Consider the following 18,607-nt stretch of genomic DNA (forward strand, 5'->3'; position numbering starts at 1 on the left):
CCTGCTGCCCTGTCTAAAGTCAGAGTCTTTTTTTTTTTAAGATTTTATTTATTCATGAGAGACACAGAGAGAGAGAGAGAGAGAGAGAGAGAGAGAGAGAGGTAGAGACACAGGCAGAAGGAGAAGCAGACTCCGTGCAGGGAGCCCGACACGGGACTCGATCCCGGGTCTCCAGGATCATGCCCTGAGCTGAAGGCAGCGTTAAACCACTGAGCCACCTGGGCTGCCCTAAAGTCAGAGTCTAAGCAGCAGACCACCCAACAATGGAACACAGACAGTGACCCTACTTGATCAAAAGCACTTGCAGAGCTTAGCCAGTGATCCCACTTGGCCATGGGGACCAGCTGACAGACCTACTTGACTGCAGAGCCCAGTCAATGCCTCCTTCAGACCTCAGAGTATGGGCAGTGACCCTACCCAATAAAGACTTTGACAGTAATGTGCAGCAATTGGACAAGATACGGAAACAACCTAGGTGCCCGTCGAGGGATGAATGGGTAAAGAAGATGCAGTATATATATACAATGAAAAACTGCTCAGCCATAAAAAAGAATGATATCTTGCCATTTGCAACATGAGTGGAACTTGAGTATATTATGCTAAGTGAAAGAATTCAGACAGAAACAAATACATAATTTCACTTACATGTGGAATCTAAAAGCCAAAGCAAAGAAACAAAATAAAGTCCAAAGTCATAGATAGGCAGAACATATTGGTGATTGCCAGAGGTAATGGGGGTTGGAGGGATGTGAAATGGATAAAGGACATTAAGAAGTACAAACTTCGGGCAGCCCAGGTGACTCAGCGGTTTAGCGCCACCTTCAGCCTAGGGCCTGATCCTGGAGACCCGGGATTGAGTCCCATGCCCATGCCGGGCTCCCTGCATGGAGCCTGCTTCTCCCTCTGCCTGTGTTTCTGCTTCTCTCTCTCTCTCTCTCTGTCTCTCATGGATAAATAAACAAAATCTTTAAAAAAAAAAAGTATAAACTTCTAGGTATAAAATAAATAAGTCATGGAAATGTATGGCATGAGGTGTATAGTCACAATATTATCTTTGCAAAATAACAGATGATAGACTTACTATCGTGACCATTTTGCATTGTAGACAAATGTCAAAGTCCGTATATTGTACACCTAAAACTAATAGAGTATTGTGTGAAAGGTATAACTCAATTAAAAAAATACACACATCTGTAATCTTTAAGATTCAGGAGCATACAGGTCTTACTGTTACTCTCCTTACTTAAACATCAAAAAGGCTAAGATCACCTATATGTTTGAAGCTAATGTATAAGCATGTGTGTGTATATTTGTACCCAAGTAAAGAAAATAATTTTTTCTATGAAAAAAGAGCTATTATCAGGATTTGAATGGATAGTCTTTGTGAATATTTAAATCATCAACAATGTTAATGCAAGTAGTCACAGAGAGCAAGGTAGTAATTTAGACACTAATAAACTTTAATGAAGAAGAGGAAGTGAAAGGGGATTTGATTGCAATAGGGCTGTTAGTGGATAATACAACCTGAGGGCTTGTGTTCCCTTCTTACAAGGATGAAATATATGCATATACTTCCATATATTGATGGATTCCTTCATTATTGGAAATAGAAATGTGCTTTAGATCTGTGCTACAAATCTTTCTAAATTCACATTTACTTGTCCCATACAGTTTTACCTGTTATTTTGGGAATATAAAGAAGTTGCTTGATTTCTTATTTTAAATTTCAGTGAATTTTAAATTGCTATTCATGAAATGCAAAGATTAATTTCACTTGAATATGTGAGGATATTTGATGTTGCTGTATAGTTTTGTTCACACATACCTACTGTGTATACTACATTTGCCATGGACCTGAAGTTCCTTGCTTTTCCACACCTATGTTATATGATATAGAAACACTCTTTCATGGTGAATTTTTATGAATATGTTGAAAATTTTTAAATATATTGGGAGGTATGATAAAACAGCATAACTAAAGTTTCACCTCTAATTTTGATGAATAGCTTTCAATCTGGTTTTGGGGCTTGATGCAATCCTGAAAGGTGAGATAACAATTTTATTATTAAATGAAGCTAACATTACTTTAGCTATGAATTTTAAGTTTTGCTTTACAAAAATCATTGTTATAATTATTTCATTACAGTTTTAATATCAACAGATCTACACAAGTCTCTTTTGCTTGGCACATTTATTTTGAGATTCCTTTCATATTATAGCTGACATAAATAGATTATTTTTTAAGTAATTCTTTTATTTATACTTTTATTTTTATAAATAATTGATATAATCATCTAATATTCACCATGCTATAAGAATGTAAGAAGAGTAATATGAATATTGATTTCATAGTTAATAAAATATTTATGAACCCAAGCAGAAGGTCACTGAAGAATGTTTATCAGCATTAGGTATTACATTGACAGATATTGTGAAATCAAAGTTGCACATACACAATGGGATACTCATCATGAATTCTATTTGATGTTAAAATGAGAGAGAGATCAAGTAGTAAATAGAAAACTGTTTAAACATCTTCATGTGAATCTTCTTTTAAAATTGGGTACATTTTTATTACTCGGTGTATAGGAGTCCTAACAGAATCATATTTCCATCCCTTCCTGGTGAACAACTTCTCAAGGATGCCTGGCATCCTGTAGCCCTTGCTTAGAATGAAATCTTTAAAGGCAATTGTTCCATAAAGATCTTCAAGAATATCCTGTTCAGGGAGCTTCTTTCCATATCTCCCGTCTTGAGCTTCAAATGAGAACTTGGGGTCAATTAAAGGTTCATCATTTATTAGCTTTTTCCACAACTTGGGCTTCAGGTACCATGCTCCATACCTCATCTTTACCCAGTTGGGTTTATAAGGATTCTTTCGTTTCTGGAGTTTCCTCTCCCAGTTTTCCCAGTATAAGGAGAATTTTATATCTTCCATTTTATCTAGCCCCTCTCTGTACTTTAGATCCAAAGGAACATGGTTTATTTTCTTCATGCAGCATATGTCATAGGTTGGTTTGTACTCATAGCCAATTTCTAACTGTTTCATGATGAACTCTTCATCAATGCCCAAGTCTCCAAAAGTAGCAACCCATTTACAGAATTTACGGATTCCTTTTGGTATTCTTCTATGAAGAGGAGGAGTTTTGAGCAATTCCTTTGTGCTTGACTCCTTTTCTTCATGAGGCAATTTATCTGGACGTGACCCAGGAGTCTTCTTGGGAGGTTTTAGGTAGACTTTGGCAGGATTTTTCTCACAAAGCTTTGTGGGGGACTTCATTCTTTTCTCAGGGTTCTGACAGTAAGCCCATGTGTCCTTCAGCTTCTTGTCAGGATCAAGCACTTCTAGCACCTTTAATAACAGGTCTGGAGGTAGATCTTCCTGCAGACTTGGGTAGAGAGCCAAGGGATGCTCGGTCAGGTGGGCTTCAATGTCCTCAATGAATGCCTTCCGTGCTTGCTGGGCTGGTGACTGCGTGGAAAACAGGTCAGCTTCCTTGGTCAGCTTTTTCTGACTCTTTTTAGGGGCAGGTTTGGGAACTCTGTGAGCAATCACGGGAAGAAAGCCTTCCTTAGGGCCGTAAGTGATCAGATCTTCACAAGATGGACATCCCCTCCTGAAGTCGTCCAGCCCCTCTTTCACAAATATCCACTGCCGGCTATCCAGAGAAGTAGGGAAATTCAGAAGCTTGTTCTTGTGCTTTGCGAAACACTTGGAAGGTAACTTGTCTTTGTACCAGGGCTTGTAGTTCATGCCCGGGGGCATTGGTTCCAGCGGCCCATGCCCTAACAGCCACTTCTTGTCTGCCATGGTACTTCTGGTCCCTGGGTGACCACCAGCTTCTGTGGTTTGTTTTTCGGTTGCTAGGAGACTGCGTAACCAGGCGCAGCCAGATTCTTTCCTGAGGTTGCTCAATGCAGGGGCCGTGTGCAGCTTTCTCTTGGAATGGGCCGCGAAGGTTCATTTCTTTCTGTTATGGGATACTGTTCCATTATACGGGTGTACTCCGCAATTTATCCATTCGTCTTTTAACGGACATTTGGATTGATTCCAATTTGAGGCTATTAGAAATAAAGGTGCCACAAATATATGTGTTTATGTCTTTGTGCACCTATGTGCTTTCATTTCTCTTAGTTAAACTTTAGAGGAGGGGATCCCTGGGTGGCGCAGCGGTTTAGCGCCTGCCTTTGGCCCACGGGATCGAATCCCACGTCGGGCTCCCGGTGCATGGAGCCTGCTTCTCCCTCTGCCTATGTCTCTGCCCCTCTCTCTCTCCCTCTGTGTGTGACTATAATAAATAAATAAAAATTAAAAAATAAATAAATAAATAAACTTTAGAGGAGAGAGGAATGGCAGAAGCACATGATAGATGTTTATTTAACATTTTAGGAAACCACCAAACTTCCGAAAAGTGGTTATAATATTTAATATTCCTTCTGGTGGTGTATGAGAATTGCACTTCCTCCACATACTTCCCAACACTTGGTATGGTTAGTTAGTCATGTTAATTTTGGCTATTCAAGGGGTCCCCGGGTAGCTCAGCGGTTGAGAGCCTGCCTTCGGCCCAGGGCGTGATCCTGGAGTCCCGGGATCACATCCCACATTGGGCTCCTGGCATGGAGTCTGCTTCTCCCTTTGCCTATGTCTCTGCCTCTCTCTTTCTCTGTGTCTCTCATGAATAAATAAATAAAATTTTTTTTAAAAAAATTTTGGCTATTCTGTTAAGTGTGTAGTGGTATCTCAATGTGCTTTTAATTTGCATTTCCCTAATAACTATCTCTTCACGTGCTTATTTGCCATTTATCTGTTCTGTGGTATCTTTTCAAATTTTTCAAACATTTTAAACTTGTATTATCTTGGGGCACCTGGGTGGCTCAGTCTGTTGGGCATCCACCTTCTGTTGGGGTTGTGATTTTGGGGTGCTTGGGTAGATGGCTCCCGCTCCCTGCTCTGTGGGGTGTCTGCTTCTCCTCCCTCTCTCCCTCTGTGCACGCACTCTCATTCTCTCTCAAATAAATAAGTAAAATCTTTAAAATAAAAGAAAATAGAATTGTTTTTCCTTATATCATTGATTTTTGAGTTCTTTGTGCATTCTAAATGTAAGTCCTTTACCAAATACATGATTTGTAAATTTTTCTCTCAATTTTTTCTCTCCAAAAAAAAAAAATTCTCTCCATCTATGACTTATGTTTTCATTCTCTTAACAGTGTTTTTCTTTTTTTGAAGTTTTTTTCTTAATTTTTATTTATGATAGTCACAGAGAGAGAGAGAGAGAGAGAGAGAGAGAGAGAGGCAGAGACATAGGCAGAGGGAGAAGCAGGCTCCATGCACCGGGAGCCCGACGTGGGATTCGATCCCGGGTGTCCAGGATCACGCCCTGGTCCAAAGGCAGGCGCTAAACCGCTGCGCCACCCAGGGATCCCATTAACAGTGTTTTTCAAAGAGCGGAGTTTTTATATTTGATGAAGTCCAGTTTATCAGTTTATTTTTTTATGGATTGTTCTTTTTGTGTTGTATCTAAGAAAGCTTTCCCTATGGAAAGGTCATAAAGGTGTTTTTCATTGTGCTAATAAGTCATAATCTTAGGTTTTGCATTTAAATCTGTCCTCTATATTTAAATTTAATTTTTTAGATGATGCAAGATATGAATCATTATTCTTTTTTAAGTTTTTATTTATCTTAGGGATCCCTGGATGGCTCAGCGGTTCAGCGCCTGCCTTTGGCCCAGGGCATGATACTGGAGTCCCAGGATCGAGTCCCACATCGGGCTCCCTGCATAAAGCCTGCTTCTCCCTCTGCCTGTGTCTCTGCCACCACCACCTCCCCTGTCTCTCATGAATAAATAAATAAAATCTTTTTCTAAAAAAGTTTTTATTTATTTTAGTAATCTCTATACCCAGCTTGGGATTTGAACTCATGATCCCTAGATCAAGAGTCTCACATTCTTCTGACTGAGCCAGCCAGTGTAAGGTTTTTAATTTTTAATTTTTAATTTTTTACCTGTGAATATCCTGTAGTTCCAGAATTTTTTTTTTTTTGAAAGAGAAGCTTTTCTCCACCGATTCACCTTTGTAATTTGGTAGATATAAATTGTCCATATTTCTGTGGGTACATTTCTGGACACTTTTCTGTTTTGTTGCTTTCTGTGTATTTACACCATTTCTGTACTCTGCTGATTACTTTGTATTTTGTAAATCTTAAAATTTGGCTGTATTAGTCCTTCAGGTTGTTCTTTTTTTTTTTTTTTTTTCAGTCCTTCAGGTTCTTCCTTCTTTTAAAAAGCTGTTTGACTCTTCTAGGCCCTTTGAAATTCTACAGGAATTTTAGAGTCAGTTTATTGGTGTCTATAAAAATGCCTGTTGGGATTTTGATTAGGATTTGGTGTAATAAATAAATAAATTCTAACATCTTAACAATTTTTGAGTTTCCTAGCCATGAAAAAGGTACATCTTTCCACTTACATGTGTGTTTTTTCATTTATCTCAGCAATATTTTGTAGTTGTTAATGCATAGTTCTTTCACATCATTTTTTCTCTAGGTTTTTAAAAAAATATTTTATGCTTTTTACATTACTGTAAATAGTATTATAATTTTTAGTATTGTAAGCAGTATTGTAATTTTTAGTCAGCATGTTCATTGTTAATATATAGAAATACAATTTATTTTTGTGTATTGATCTTGTATCATGCAACCTTTATAAACTAGCATCAATTCTAGTAGCTTTTTCTGCAGAGTCCATTGAATTTTCTACATTGATAATTAAGTCATCTCTTAATAAAGACATTTTTACTTCTTCCTTTCGAATCAGAAAAACTTTTTTCCCTGGTCTTATTGCACTGGTTGGAACCTACTTTGTTGAATAAAAGTGATAAGAGCAGAAAGTTTTGTGTTATTTCTGATATTTAGGGGGGAAGCCATTAAGTGTGATGCTATCTTTAGGGTTTTTTTTTTTTTTTTAAGATTTTATTTATTTACTCATAGAGACAGAGAGAGAGAGGCAGAGACCCAGGCAGAGGGAGAGGCAGGCTCCATGCAGAGAGCCCGACGTGGGACTCAATCCAGGGTCTCCAGGATCACGCCCTGGGCTGTAGGCGGTGCTAAACCACTGCGCCACCGGGGCTACCCTCTTTAGGGTTTTTGTACATACCATTTTTCAATATAAGTTCCCTTTTATTTCCAGTGTTCTGAGACCTTGTGACAAATATTTTGTTTCAGATACATGGATTGGTCAAATGCTTTTTCTGCACCCATTGAGATGTTCATACAGCTTTTACTTTCCAAAGTAAAAGTTTTCTAAGATAATAAATAGCATTGATTTCTGCATGATAAAAAACTACTTTGAATTCCCCACTTGTTCATAATGTGTTATCCTTTGTAAATATTGTTAGATTAGGTTTGCTAAACTATTCCAAACATATATTTACATCTCTGTTTATGGGGAATATCTGTGGTGTTTCTTTTCCAAACTTTAATGACTTTATTTAGCTTTGTTATCAGGGTAATGCTGGTATCATAGAATGATTTGGGAAGTATCCCCTCTTCATTTTCTGAAGCTGTGTAGGATTGGTGTTGTGTCTTCCTTAGTTTGTAGATGTCACCATTGAAGCCATTTAAGCTTGAAATTTTCTTCGTGGGAAGGTTTTTTTTTTTAAATTGCAAATTCGATTTCTTTAATAGCTATAGGGATATTTAGGTTATCTAATTTTTCTTAATGAGTTTGATAATTTGTATATTTCAAGTACTATGTTTGTTTTATTTATATTGTCAAAAATATTGCCATAAAGTATCCAAACCATCTCCATATTGTCCTTTAGATATCTGTGGAATCTGTGGTAATGTCACCTACTCCGTTGTTGATTTTCATAATTTGTATTTTCTTCCTTTTTCTTCTTTCCTAATCATACAGGCTACAGATTAACACATTTTATTGATCTCCTTAAGTAAATAGTTTTTAATTTCATTAACTTTTCCCAATATTTTTTGTTTTCTTTTTGATTGGTTTCTTCTCCTAACTTTAATATATTGTTGTGTCACCCTTAACAGTCTGTTTGTGGCAACCTACAGTGCTTTTTCCAGCATGCACCTCAAAATTCTTCCAGCCTCTATTCATTACTCAATTCCAAAGTCACTTCCACATTTTTAGGATTTGTTATAGCAGTACCCTACTTTTTGGTATCAATCTCCTAGTTCTTTCAGGTTGCTATAACAGAACATCCTTCACTAGGTGGCTTATACACAACAGAAATCTATTTCTCACAGTTCTGGAGGCTGCGAAATCCAGATTTGGGGTACAGGCATATTCAGTATCTGGTGAAAATCAACTTCCTGGTTCATAGACAGCTGTCTTTTCCCCTGTCCTCAGATAGCAGAAGGGGTAAAGAGTCTCTCTAGGGCCTCTTTTTTGTTTTAAGATTATATTTATTTATTCATTCATGAGAGATGCAGAGAGAGAGGCAGAGACATAGCCTGATGCAGGACTCCATCCCGGGATCCCGGGACCACGTCCCAAGCCGAAGGCAGACCCTCAACCACTGAGCCACCCAAGCATCTTTAGGGCTTCCTTTATAAGGGCTCCACCCTCTTTTTTTTTTTTTTAAGAATGAATTTATTTTTTATTGGTGTTCAATTTGCCAACATACAGAATAACACCCAGTGCTCATCCCGTCAAGTGCCCCCCTCAGTGCCCATCACCCATTCACCCCCACCCCTCGCCCTCCTCTCCTTCCACCACCCCTAGTTCGTTTCCCAGAGTCAGGAGTCTTCATGTTCTGTCTCCCTTTCTGATATTTCCTACCCATTTCTTCTCCCTTCCCTTCTATTCCCTTTCACTATTATTTATATTCCCCAAATGAATGAGAACATATAATGTTTGTCCTTCTCCGATTGACTTATTTCACTCAGCATAATACCCTCCAGTTCTATCCACGTCGAAGCAAATGGTGGCTATTTGTCATTTCTAATGGCTGAGTAATATTCCATTGTATACATAAACCACATCTTCTTTTTTTAAAAATTTTTTAAAATTTATTTATTTATGATAGTCACAGAGAGAGAGAGAGAGAGGCAGAGAGAGAAGCAGGCTCCATGCACCGCGAGCCCGATATGGGATTCGATCCCGGGTCTCCAGGATCACGCCCTGGGCCAAAGGCAGGCGCCAAACCGCTGTGCCACCCAGGGATCCCTAAACCACATCTTCTTTATCCATTCATCTTTCGATGGACACCGAGGCTCCTTCCACAGTGTGGCTATTGTGGACATTGCTGCTAGAAACATCGGGGTGCAGGTGTCCCGGCGTTTCACTGCATCTGTATCTTTGGGGTAAATCCCCAACAGTGCAATTGCTGGGTCGTAGGGCCGGTCTATTTTTAACTCTTTGAGGAACCTCCACACAGTTTTCCAGAGTGGCTGCACCATTTCACATTCCCACCAACAGTGTAAGAGGGTTCCCTTTTCTCTGCATCCTCTCCAACATTTGTGGTTTCCTGCCTTGTTAATTTTCCCCATTCTCACTGGTGTGAGGTGGTATCTCATTGTGGTTTTGATTTGTATTTCCCTGATGGCCAGTGATGCAGAGCATTTTCTCATGTGCGTGTTGGCCATGTCTAGGTCTTCCTCTGTGAGATTTCTGTTCATGTCTTTTGCCCATTTCATGATTGGATTGTTTGTTTCTTTGCTGTTGAGTTTAATAAGTTCTTTATAGATCTTGGAAACTAGGGCTCCACCCTCTTGACTTAATCACCTCCCAAAGGTCTTCTGCCCAAATACTATTATATTGAGGATTAGGTTTCAACATATAAATTTGGAGGTAACATAGCCTGTAGCATGTGGACATTCATTAACTTTTATATATTTTATAACCTCCACACTACTTTTTGAATTACTTAGGCTTAAAAGCTATATATATCACTCTTAAATATATTTTAACATATAAAAATATTTACTCATTTAATGATCAATTTCATTATTGAAACTTCCTTTGTGTAGATCAATATATCTATTATATCATTTTCCTTCAGGAAGAAGAAAAGTATACTGTACTCTATGTCTGCTGGTGATGAAATTGTTCTTCTATGTTTGAATTTTTTCTTATTTTGCCTTGTTTTTTTTAAGATTTTTTTAAAGATTTTTATTTATTTATTCATGAGAGACACACACAGAGAGGGAGAGAGAGAGAGGCAGAGACACAGGCAGATGGAGAAGCAGGCTCCATGCAGGGAGCCTGACGTGGGACTCAATCCCGGGTCTCCAGGATCACGCCCTGGGCTGCAGGTGGCGCTAAACTGCTGCACCACCGGGGCTGCCCTTTTTAAGATATTTTTAAAGATGTTTTCTCTGTGCATAGAATTCTAGGATGATAGATTTTGTCTTTCATTACTTTAAAAAAGATGGCTCCAGGTGCCTGGGTGGCTCAGTTAGTTAAGCATCCAACTCTTGATTTTCAGCTCAGGTCATAGTCTCGGGGTTGGGAGGTTGAGCCCTGTATTGGGCTCTATTCTGGGCAGGAAATCTCATTAAGATTCTCTCTCTTCCTCTGCCCCTCCACCCCCAAAATAAATAAATAAATCTTTTTAAAAAATGATGGCTCTGGGGTGCATAGGCTGCTCAGTTGTTTAAGCATCTGACTTCAGCTCAGGTCATGATCTCAGGGTCCTGGAATTGAGCCCCACATCAGGCTCCCTGCTCAGCAAGGAGTCTGCTTGTCCTTCTCCCTCTGCCCCTCCCACAGCTCATTCTCTCTCTCTCTCAAATAAATAATAAAATCTTTATTAAAAAAAGGATGATTCCATTGTTTTCTCATTTGCATTGTTTTGGAGGAGAGGTATAAAATCACTCTGGTTTTTGTTTGAACATAATGTGTCCTTTTTTTCCCCTTTGACTACATTTAAGATGTTCTCTTTATAATTGTTTTTGAGCAAATTGAGTATGATGTGCCATGGTTGTCATTTTTTGTTTCTTGTGGTTGAGGCTTGTTAAACATCCTGAATTTGTGTGTTTATAGTTTCCATCAAGTTTGGGGGGAAATTGCCATAATTTCTTCAGATGTCTTTTCTGCTCTGCATTTTTCTTCTCTTCTTCATAGATTCCAGTTATCCGCATATTAGGTCACTTTGAAGTTTAATACAGCTGACTGATGCTATTCTCATTTTAAGTGTTTTTTTCCCTTTTGTGATGTATTTCATGTCATTTCTCTTCCTAAATCTTAAAGTACAATAATCTTTTTTTCTGCAATATCTGATCTGTCATGAATGCCTTAAAATATAATTTTCACCTCACACTTTGAAATTCTCATCTCTAGAAGTTTGGTTTAGTATATCTTCCCATATCTCTACTTAATTTTTTGAACATTTGGAATATAGACATTAAAACTGTTCTAATGTCTTCCCCTGATAATTTTAACATCTGTGTCAATTATGGATTGGTTTTGATTGATTGGTTAATCTCTTAATTATGAGAAGCATGTTACTTCCTCTTGCACCCTAGTAATTTATTTTTGGATGTCAGAAATAGTGAATTTTACCCAGGTGGATACTGGGTAGTTTTGTAAGTATATAATGTCTTTTAAATCAATTTATTTATTTATTTATTTATTTATTTATTTATTTATTTATTTATTTATTTATTTATGAGAGAGAGCAAATGGAGGGAAAGCAGAGGCAGAGGGACAAGCAGACTCCATGCCAAGCACAGAGCCTGATTTGGGGCTCAATCCCATGACCCTGAGATTACAACCTGAACCAAAATCAAGAGTCAGATGCTTAACCAAATGAGCCACCCAGGCACCCCAATAATTATATAAATATTTTTGACACTTGTTTCTACATGCTGTTAAATTGCTTGGAAATGCTCTGATCCTTTTGGGTCCTTTTTAGGTTTGATAGGCAGAAACAGAGCAGTGCTCAATCTATGGCAAATGATCCCTTACTATTGAGGCAAGACTCTTCCATGTACACTAGCTAATGCCTGTGAATCTTGAGATTTTAAGTCTGGCTAGTGGGAACAATCACTTTTCTAGGCCTGGGATAAGTGCCAGGCACTGTTACTTATAATTTTTTAGGTAATTCATTTCTTGGGTAACTTCCTCACCAACACGAGCAGATCCAATAATCAGTTGAACAATTGAGATGGGGGTAGGGTCTTAAAGTTTCTGAAGTTCTCTCTCTGCATAAAATTCTACTTTCTGGTCTTGAGAAGTCTACCTACCCATTTTATTCTTCAATGTCTCTTACCTTCATCTCCTAAATTTAGAGTGAACATTGGTCTCTGCCTGGGTTCTCCCTTCCTGAGTCATGTCCTAGAAACTCATTAAGTAAGCTGGGGTGACCATAGGGCTCACCTCATTTGTTTTCTATCTCTCAGAGATCAATCTCTACTGCCTGATGTCCAGTGTCTTACAAACTATTGTCTTACATTCCTCCCCACCTCTTTTTTGTGTTGTTGTTGTTTTGAAGGATAAATATGGACCCTTTCTCTCTATGTTGGCCAGAAGAGAAAATATAATTTACTTTTTGTTTCTTTGCTTTGTCTCTCATGAATTTGGGAAGCTGCTCTTCAAAAATTACCAAAGAATTCTTAACCATCAAATACCTTATGACATTCTTATCCCTGATCTTAATCATTAAAAATTGTGTATCGGGGCGCCTGGGTGGCCCAGTGGTTGAGTGGGTGCTCAGTAGTTGAGTATCTGCTTTTGGCTGGGATCATGATCCTGAGGTCCTGGAATTGAGTCCTACATCAGGCTCCCTACATGGAGACTGCTTCTCCCTCTACCTATGTCTCTGTCTCTCTCTGTGTCTCTCATGAATAAATAAATAAAATCTTTTTTAAAAATTGTGTATCATACCTACATTTTTGAAACTTACATTCTTCCTGAAATTTCATACTGTTCTATTTAAATTTTTCTGATGCTTATGATATACATCCCCTTTAAGATATACAATATGAAAAAATAAATATAAATAAATAAATAAAATATACAATATGAATACCAAACACCTCACCATACTACAGTTAATTTATTATTCTGATCTAGCATAGCTTTTCTTTTGTCATCACCAAAATTCTCCAATACATAAATTACAGATTAGATATCATTCCTCAATTATGGCCTGATAATATGTCTGTTTAAATCTATTTGATTTTTTATACTTATATTTATCATACATCTGTTAAGTTCTCATTTTATGCCAGGCATTGTGCTGGATTCTCAAACTGTTGCAATTAAAAATATAACTACTGGGGCACCTGGCTCGCAACTCTTAATCTCAGGGTGATATTGGGTGTGGAGTCTACTTAAAATAAAATAAATATTTTTTTGAGAAACAGAGGCAAATAGGGCAGCCCTGGTGGCGTAGCGGTTTAGCGCCGCCTTCAGCCCAGAGCGTGATCCTGGAGACCCTGGATGGAGTCCCACATCAGGCTCCCTGCATGGAGCCTACTTCTCCCTCTGCCTGTGTCTCTGCCTCTCTCTCTCTCTCTCTCTCTCTCTCTCTCTCTCTCTCTCTCTCTCTCTGTCTCTATGAATAAATAAATAAAATCTTTTAAAAAAGAGGTAAATAAATAAAAGTATAATTACCATGTTTTCCCAGTGATGAAATTCCCATTATTTCTTTGCCAATGAAATCAGCTTTTTTGGGCAGCCCAGGTGGCTCAGCGGTTTAGCGCGGCCTTCAGTCCAGGGCCTGATCCTGGAGACCTGGGATCAAGTCCCACATCAGGCTCCCTGCGTGGAGCCTGCTTCTCCCTCTGCCCGTGTTTCTGCCTCTCTCTGTGTGTGTCTCTCATAAATAAATAAAATCTTAAAAAAAAAATCAGCTTTTTCATATTAATTATTTTAAAAGTTGGGTCCAACTTTCATCTTTGAGGTAAATCTTTTCTGAGTAAGTATTGAGTGTGGTGTAGGTTAAGATTGCCAGTTGTTGAAATGGAATTAAATTGATCAATACAACTAGGATGAACTAAGATTGGTGGCAAGAAGTATGAAGCCAGGAAGTAAAAAAGTAAATGAGCAAGAAAATAGGAATGTGGTCTAAGTCTAGAGATCATTGCTTGTTCTGTTTTGTTTGTTTGCTGCATTGTGAATCACTGGCAGACAATCTCCACTTAAATACAAGGACAAAGTGATATTTTCAGATGAGGCAACTAAGACAATTAGTAAGCTCACTAAAGATTATAGCCAGTAATAGGACAAATTCTGATATTCAGATATCTTCAAAAGTTTTATATCTTCCCACTTTGTCAGATGACATACAATTGACCCTTGAACAACTCCAGCCATCCAGCCCTAAGCAACCACTGAGCTACTTTCTGTCTCTTAGATTGCCTAATCTGGACATTTGATATGAATGAAATTGTAGAAGTGTGGTCATTTTTGATTGGCTTCTTTCATTTAGCATACTGTTTTCAATTTTCATCCATATTATAGCATATATTGGTACTTTGTTTCTTTCTATTGTCAAATAATCAATTGTGTGGATATACTATACTCATTCATCAGTTGAACATTTGGGTTATTTCCTTTTTTATTATGAATAATGTTGCTTTAAAGATTTATGTACAGGCTTTTACTTTTCTATTTAGTCTTTTGAAATGTATTACTCTTATTTCTCCAGATTTATTTAAGTATTCTTGAGAATTTAAAGTTTTATATATTTAAGGTATACAACTTGATACTTTGCTATACATGTATATTGTAAAACAATCAGCATAGTCAAGCTAATTCAAGTATCCAGCTCCTCACATAGTTACCATCTTCTTTTCTTGTGTGTGTTGAGAACACTTAAGATCTACCCTCCTAGCAAATTTCAAATATACTATATGGTGTTGTTGTTGTTGTTTAAAGATTTTATTTATTTATTCATGAGAAACAGAGAGAGAGAGGCAGAGACGTAGGTAGAGGGAGAAGCAGGCTCCCTGCAGAGAGCCTGATGTGGGACTGGACTCGATCCCAGGACCCGGGGATCACGTCCTGAGCCAAAGGCAAATGCTCAACCACTGGGCCACCCAGGTGCCCCACAATATGGCGTTGTTAACTGTATTCACAGTGTTGTACATTAGATCTCCTGAATTTATCTTAAATAACTGAAACTTTGTACTCCTTGACCAACAAGCTTCCCATTTCTCCCTTCCCCCCAGGCTCTGACAACCAGAACCACTGGTACTCTCTACTTCTAGGAGTTTAATTATTTTAGATTCTGAATGTAAGTGAAAACATGCAGTATTTGTTTTTCTGCCTCTATTTCACATAGCATAATGTTCTCCAGGTTCATCCATATTGTTGCAAAAGCCAAGATACTCTTTTTTAACTGAATAATATTCCTGTGTGTGTATGTATGTCTGTCTCACATTTTCTTTATCTATTCATCTGTGAGTGGACATTTAATTTGTTTCCATATCTCGGCTATTGTGAATAATGCTGCAGTAAGCCTGGGAGTAAAGATATTTCAATATCCCTGTGATTTCATTTCTATTGGATATACATCCCAAAGTAAGATTGCTGGATCATAAGGTGGTTCTATTTCTAATATTTTGAGGAACTTCTGTACTGTTTTCCATAGTGACTATACCAATTTACATTCCTACCAACAGTGCATAAGGGTTCTCTTTTCTCCACATCCTTGCCAACACTTGTTAACTTTTATCTTTCTGATGATAGCGATTCTAGCAGGTATGAGCTCATAACTCATTGTGGTTTTTTGATCTGCATGTCCCTGATGATTAGTGAAGTTGAGCACTCTTTCATATCTGTTGGCCATTTGTATGTCTTTGCAGAAATTCAAGTCTTTCGCCCATTTTTTAATTGAGAGGGGTTTTTTTGTTTTGTTTTGGTATTGAGTTGTGTGAATTATATATTTTCAATATTAATCTTTATCAGATATATGGTTTGACAATATTTTCTCTCATTCTGAAGGTTGCCTTTTCACTATGTTGTTTCTTTCACTTTGCAGAAGCTTTTTTGTTTGATACAACCTCACTTGTCTATTTTTGCTTTTGTTGCCTGTGCTTTGCTGACATACCCAGACTAATGTCAAGAACCTCTCCTCTGTGCTTTCTTCTAGTAGTTTTATAGTCTCAGGTCTTACGTTTAAGTCTTAATCCATTTTTAGTTGATTCTTTTTAATATGGTATGAGATAATTTCATTCTTCTGCATGTATGTATCTAATTTTCTCAGCACCATTTATTGAAGAGACTCTCTTTTCCCCCTTGTGTATTCTTGGCACCCTTGTCGAAGATCAGTTAATAATAGATGTATTGATTTATTTCTACGCTCGCTATTCTGTTCCTTTGGTCTATATGTCTGTTTTTATGCTAGTACCATACTACTTTGATTACTATAGTTTTGTAGTATATTTTGAAATTGGGGATTGTGATGGTTCCAACTTTGTTCTTTCTCAGGATTACTTTGGCTATTTGGGGTCTTAAATTCATTACCACTTGTTTTGTGATCTAATATGTAATCTATACTGGAGAATGTTTTTTGTGCACTTAAGAAGAATGTGTATTCTTCTACTCTTGGATGGTAACTATTCTATATGTCTGTTATGTCTATTTGGTCTACAGTGTTATCAAATCAGCTGTTTATTGGTTTTCTGTTTGGATGTTCTATCCAGTATTATAAGTGGGGCATCAAAGTCCCCTACTATTATTTTATTGCTATCAATTTCTGCCTTTATACCTTTCAATATTTGCTTTATGTATTTAAGTTCTCTGAAGTTGATTGCCTATATATTTATAATTATTATATTGTCCTGTTGAATTGACCCTTTTATCATCATGCAATGATTTTCTTTGTCTCCAGAGAGTTTTAGACTTAAAGTCTATTTTTTCTGATATGAGTATAGTCACTCCAGAGAGTTTTAGACTTAAAGTATTTTGTCTGATATGAGTATAGTCACCCTTGCCATCCTTGATATGAAGAGGGGCAAGCCAGACTGGACAAAGTGAGCAGGACAGCATCCTTTTGAGGTCTACCCTGCAGCCCTGCCTTTTAAAATTATGGTGCTACTCTCCAAGGTCAAGGACAGGAGACTAATGCTCTCCATACTCCCACCACATTCCAACTGGCACCAGCATGCCATTAAAAAAAAAAAAAATCCAGTACATAGAATTAACTGCCTTTTTTTCTCCTGTAGCAACATAAATATATGTCCAGTAAATATATATCCATATCAACTAACTCTTAGGAGAGCAGTAAGTTGAAATGACCAAAACATATTACATGAGTTTCATGCTAACAAGGTTTGAGAAGCTGATAGGCTTTTCTGTTTTTTTTTTAATTTTGTTAGTTTAATCACACATTGACTTGCATTTATTAGTTGATGCAGCTCATGTATGTCACAAAATCTAATGGTAAAAAGAACATGCAATGCAAAAATAAATAAATGAACAGAGAAAGGGGAACAGGGACCATCAGAGGAAATATGAGCATGTATTTATCACAGCAATTTGAGATATTCACTTATATCTTCCTGTGGCTGTCATTAGATCAGCACAGAATTCAGTTCAAGATTTGATACCTGGGCATTGTCCTATGTAGTCCTTGCTTCCTCAGATATCAGAAGCTTCTAGTACTCTCAAACTAGAAGTTTTGGAGATCCAAAAGATTTCTCAGATCAGCTTGTATATACTGATGGGAAATGACCTTTGTCCTCCCTTTTTAAGCATACACATTTTTATTTTTTTTATTTTTTATTTTTAGCATACACATTTTTAAAATAATAGACAATCTAGAGCTATTTCCTTTACCTTTTTGTACCTTTTCTCATATGTAAAATGAAGTGGTTGAAGCAGATTATCTGGCTTTGTAGACCAAAATAATTTAAATCAGGAAGATTGTTTCATAAATGTCTGAAAAATCTCTGTTTAGGGAGAATTTTAAAGTATCTGGTATCTAAGCAGAAACAAAGACCTTTATCCTTCCTTTAAGAACAGAATGAAGATCTTTTATTTTGGAAGTAAACAGACTTTTTAGGAACTTGGATCAATGCATTTAGAAAATAATTTCCTCCTCTGTATTAAAGAATTCTTAGTTTCCAGGAAAAGTTGCAGCTGCCTTCCAAAATATAACCCTTTTGCCCCATTATCTCCCAAGAATAGTGCTCTGAGGAATGAGTTATTTGGTCTCCTTTTAAATAGTCACATGAATGTTTCTTTTTTTTTTTTTTCACATGAATGTTTCTGATGTGAAAAACAAAGGCAAAAAAATAAAAAACCTTCCTTATACCTTGTAGCCCATTGAGAAGTAATTGAGACAGAGTGATCTTCCTCCGGGAACTCAACTTCCTCAATGTTATTTTTTTTTAAGATTTTATTTATTTATTTATAGACACAGAGAAAGAGAGGCAGAGACACAGACAGAGGGAGAAGCAGGCTCCATGCAGGGAGCCCGACGTGGGACTCAATCCTGGGTCTCCAGGTTCACACCCCAGGCTGCAGGCAGTGCCAAACTGCTGTGCCACCAGGGCTGCCTAACTTCCTCAATGTTAATACTTAGCTAGAGGCAAAAGGCAACCTTAGCTTGACATTAGCCCAATCTCCATGCCCTGTAAGTCTTTTTTTTTTAATTTTTATTTATTTATGATAGTCACAGAGAGAGAGAGAGAGAGAGA

General features: G+C 37.5%; 1 protein-coding gene across 1 annotated transcript; it reads right to left on the reverse strand.

Moving 5' to 3' along the window:
* Positions 1-2,527: 2,527 nt before the first annotated feature.
* On the reverse strand, positions 2,528-3,811 carry LOC129517876 (protein FAM47E-like). Its single transcript, XM_055338009.1, has one exon. It carries the CDS (start codon positions 3,809-3,811, stop codon positions 2,528-2,530), a length of 1,284 nt encoding a protein of 427 aa, XP_055193984.1.
* Between the last annotated feature and the right edge of the window lie 14,796 nt (positions 3,812-18,607).

This window comes from Nyctereutes procyonoides, unplaced genomic scaffold (genome assembly GCF_905146905.1).
Source record: "Nyctereutes procyonoides isolate TBG_1078 unplaced genomic scaffold, NYPRO_anot_genome, whole genome shotgun sequence".
NCBI classification, from domain to species: Eukaryota; Metazoa; Chordata; class Mammalia; order Carnivora; family Canidae; genus Nyctereutes; species Nyctereutes procyonoides.

Coding starts and splice junctions, on each gene's coding strand:
- LOC129517876 (XM_055338009.1), bottom strand. CDS start 3,811: ATGGCAGACAAGAAGTGGCTGTTAGGGCATGGGCCGCTGGAACCAATG.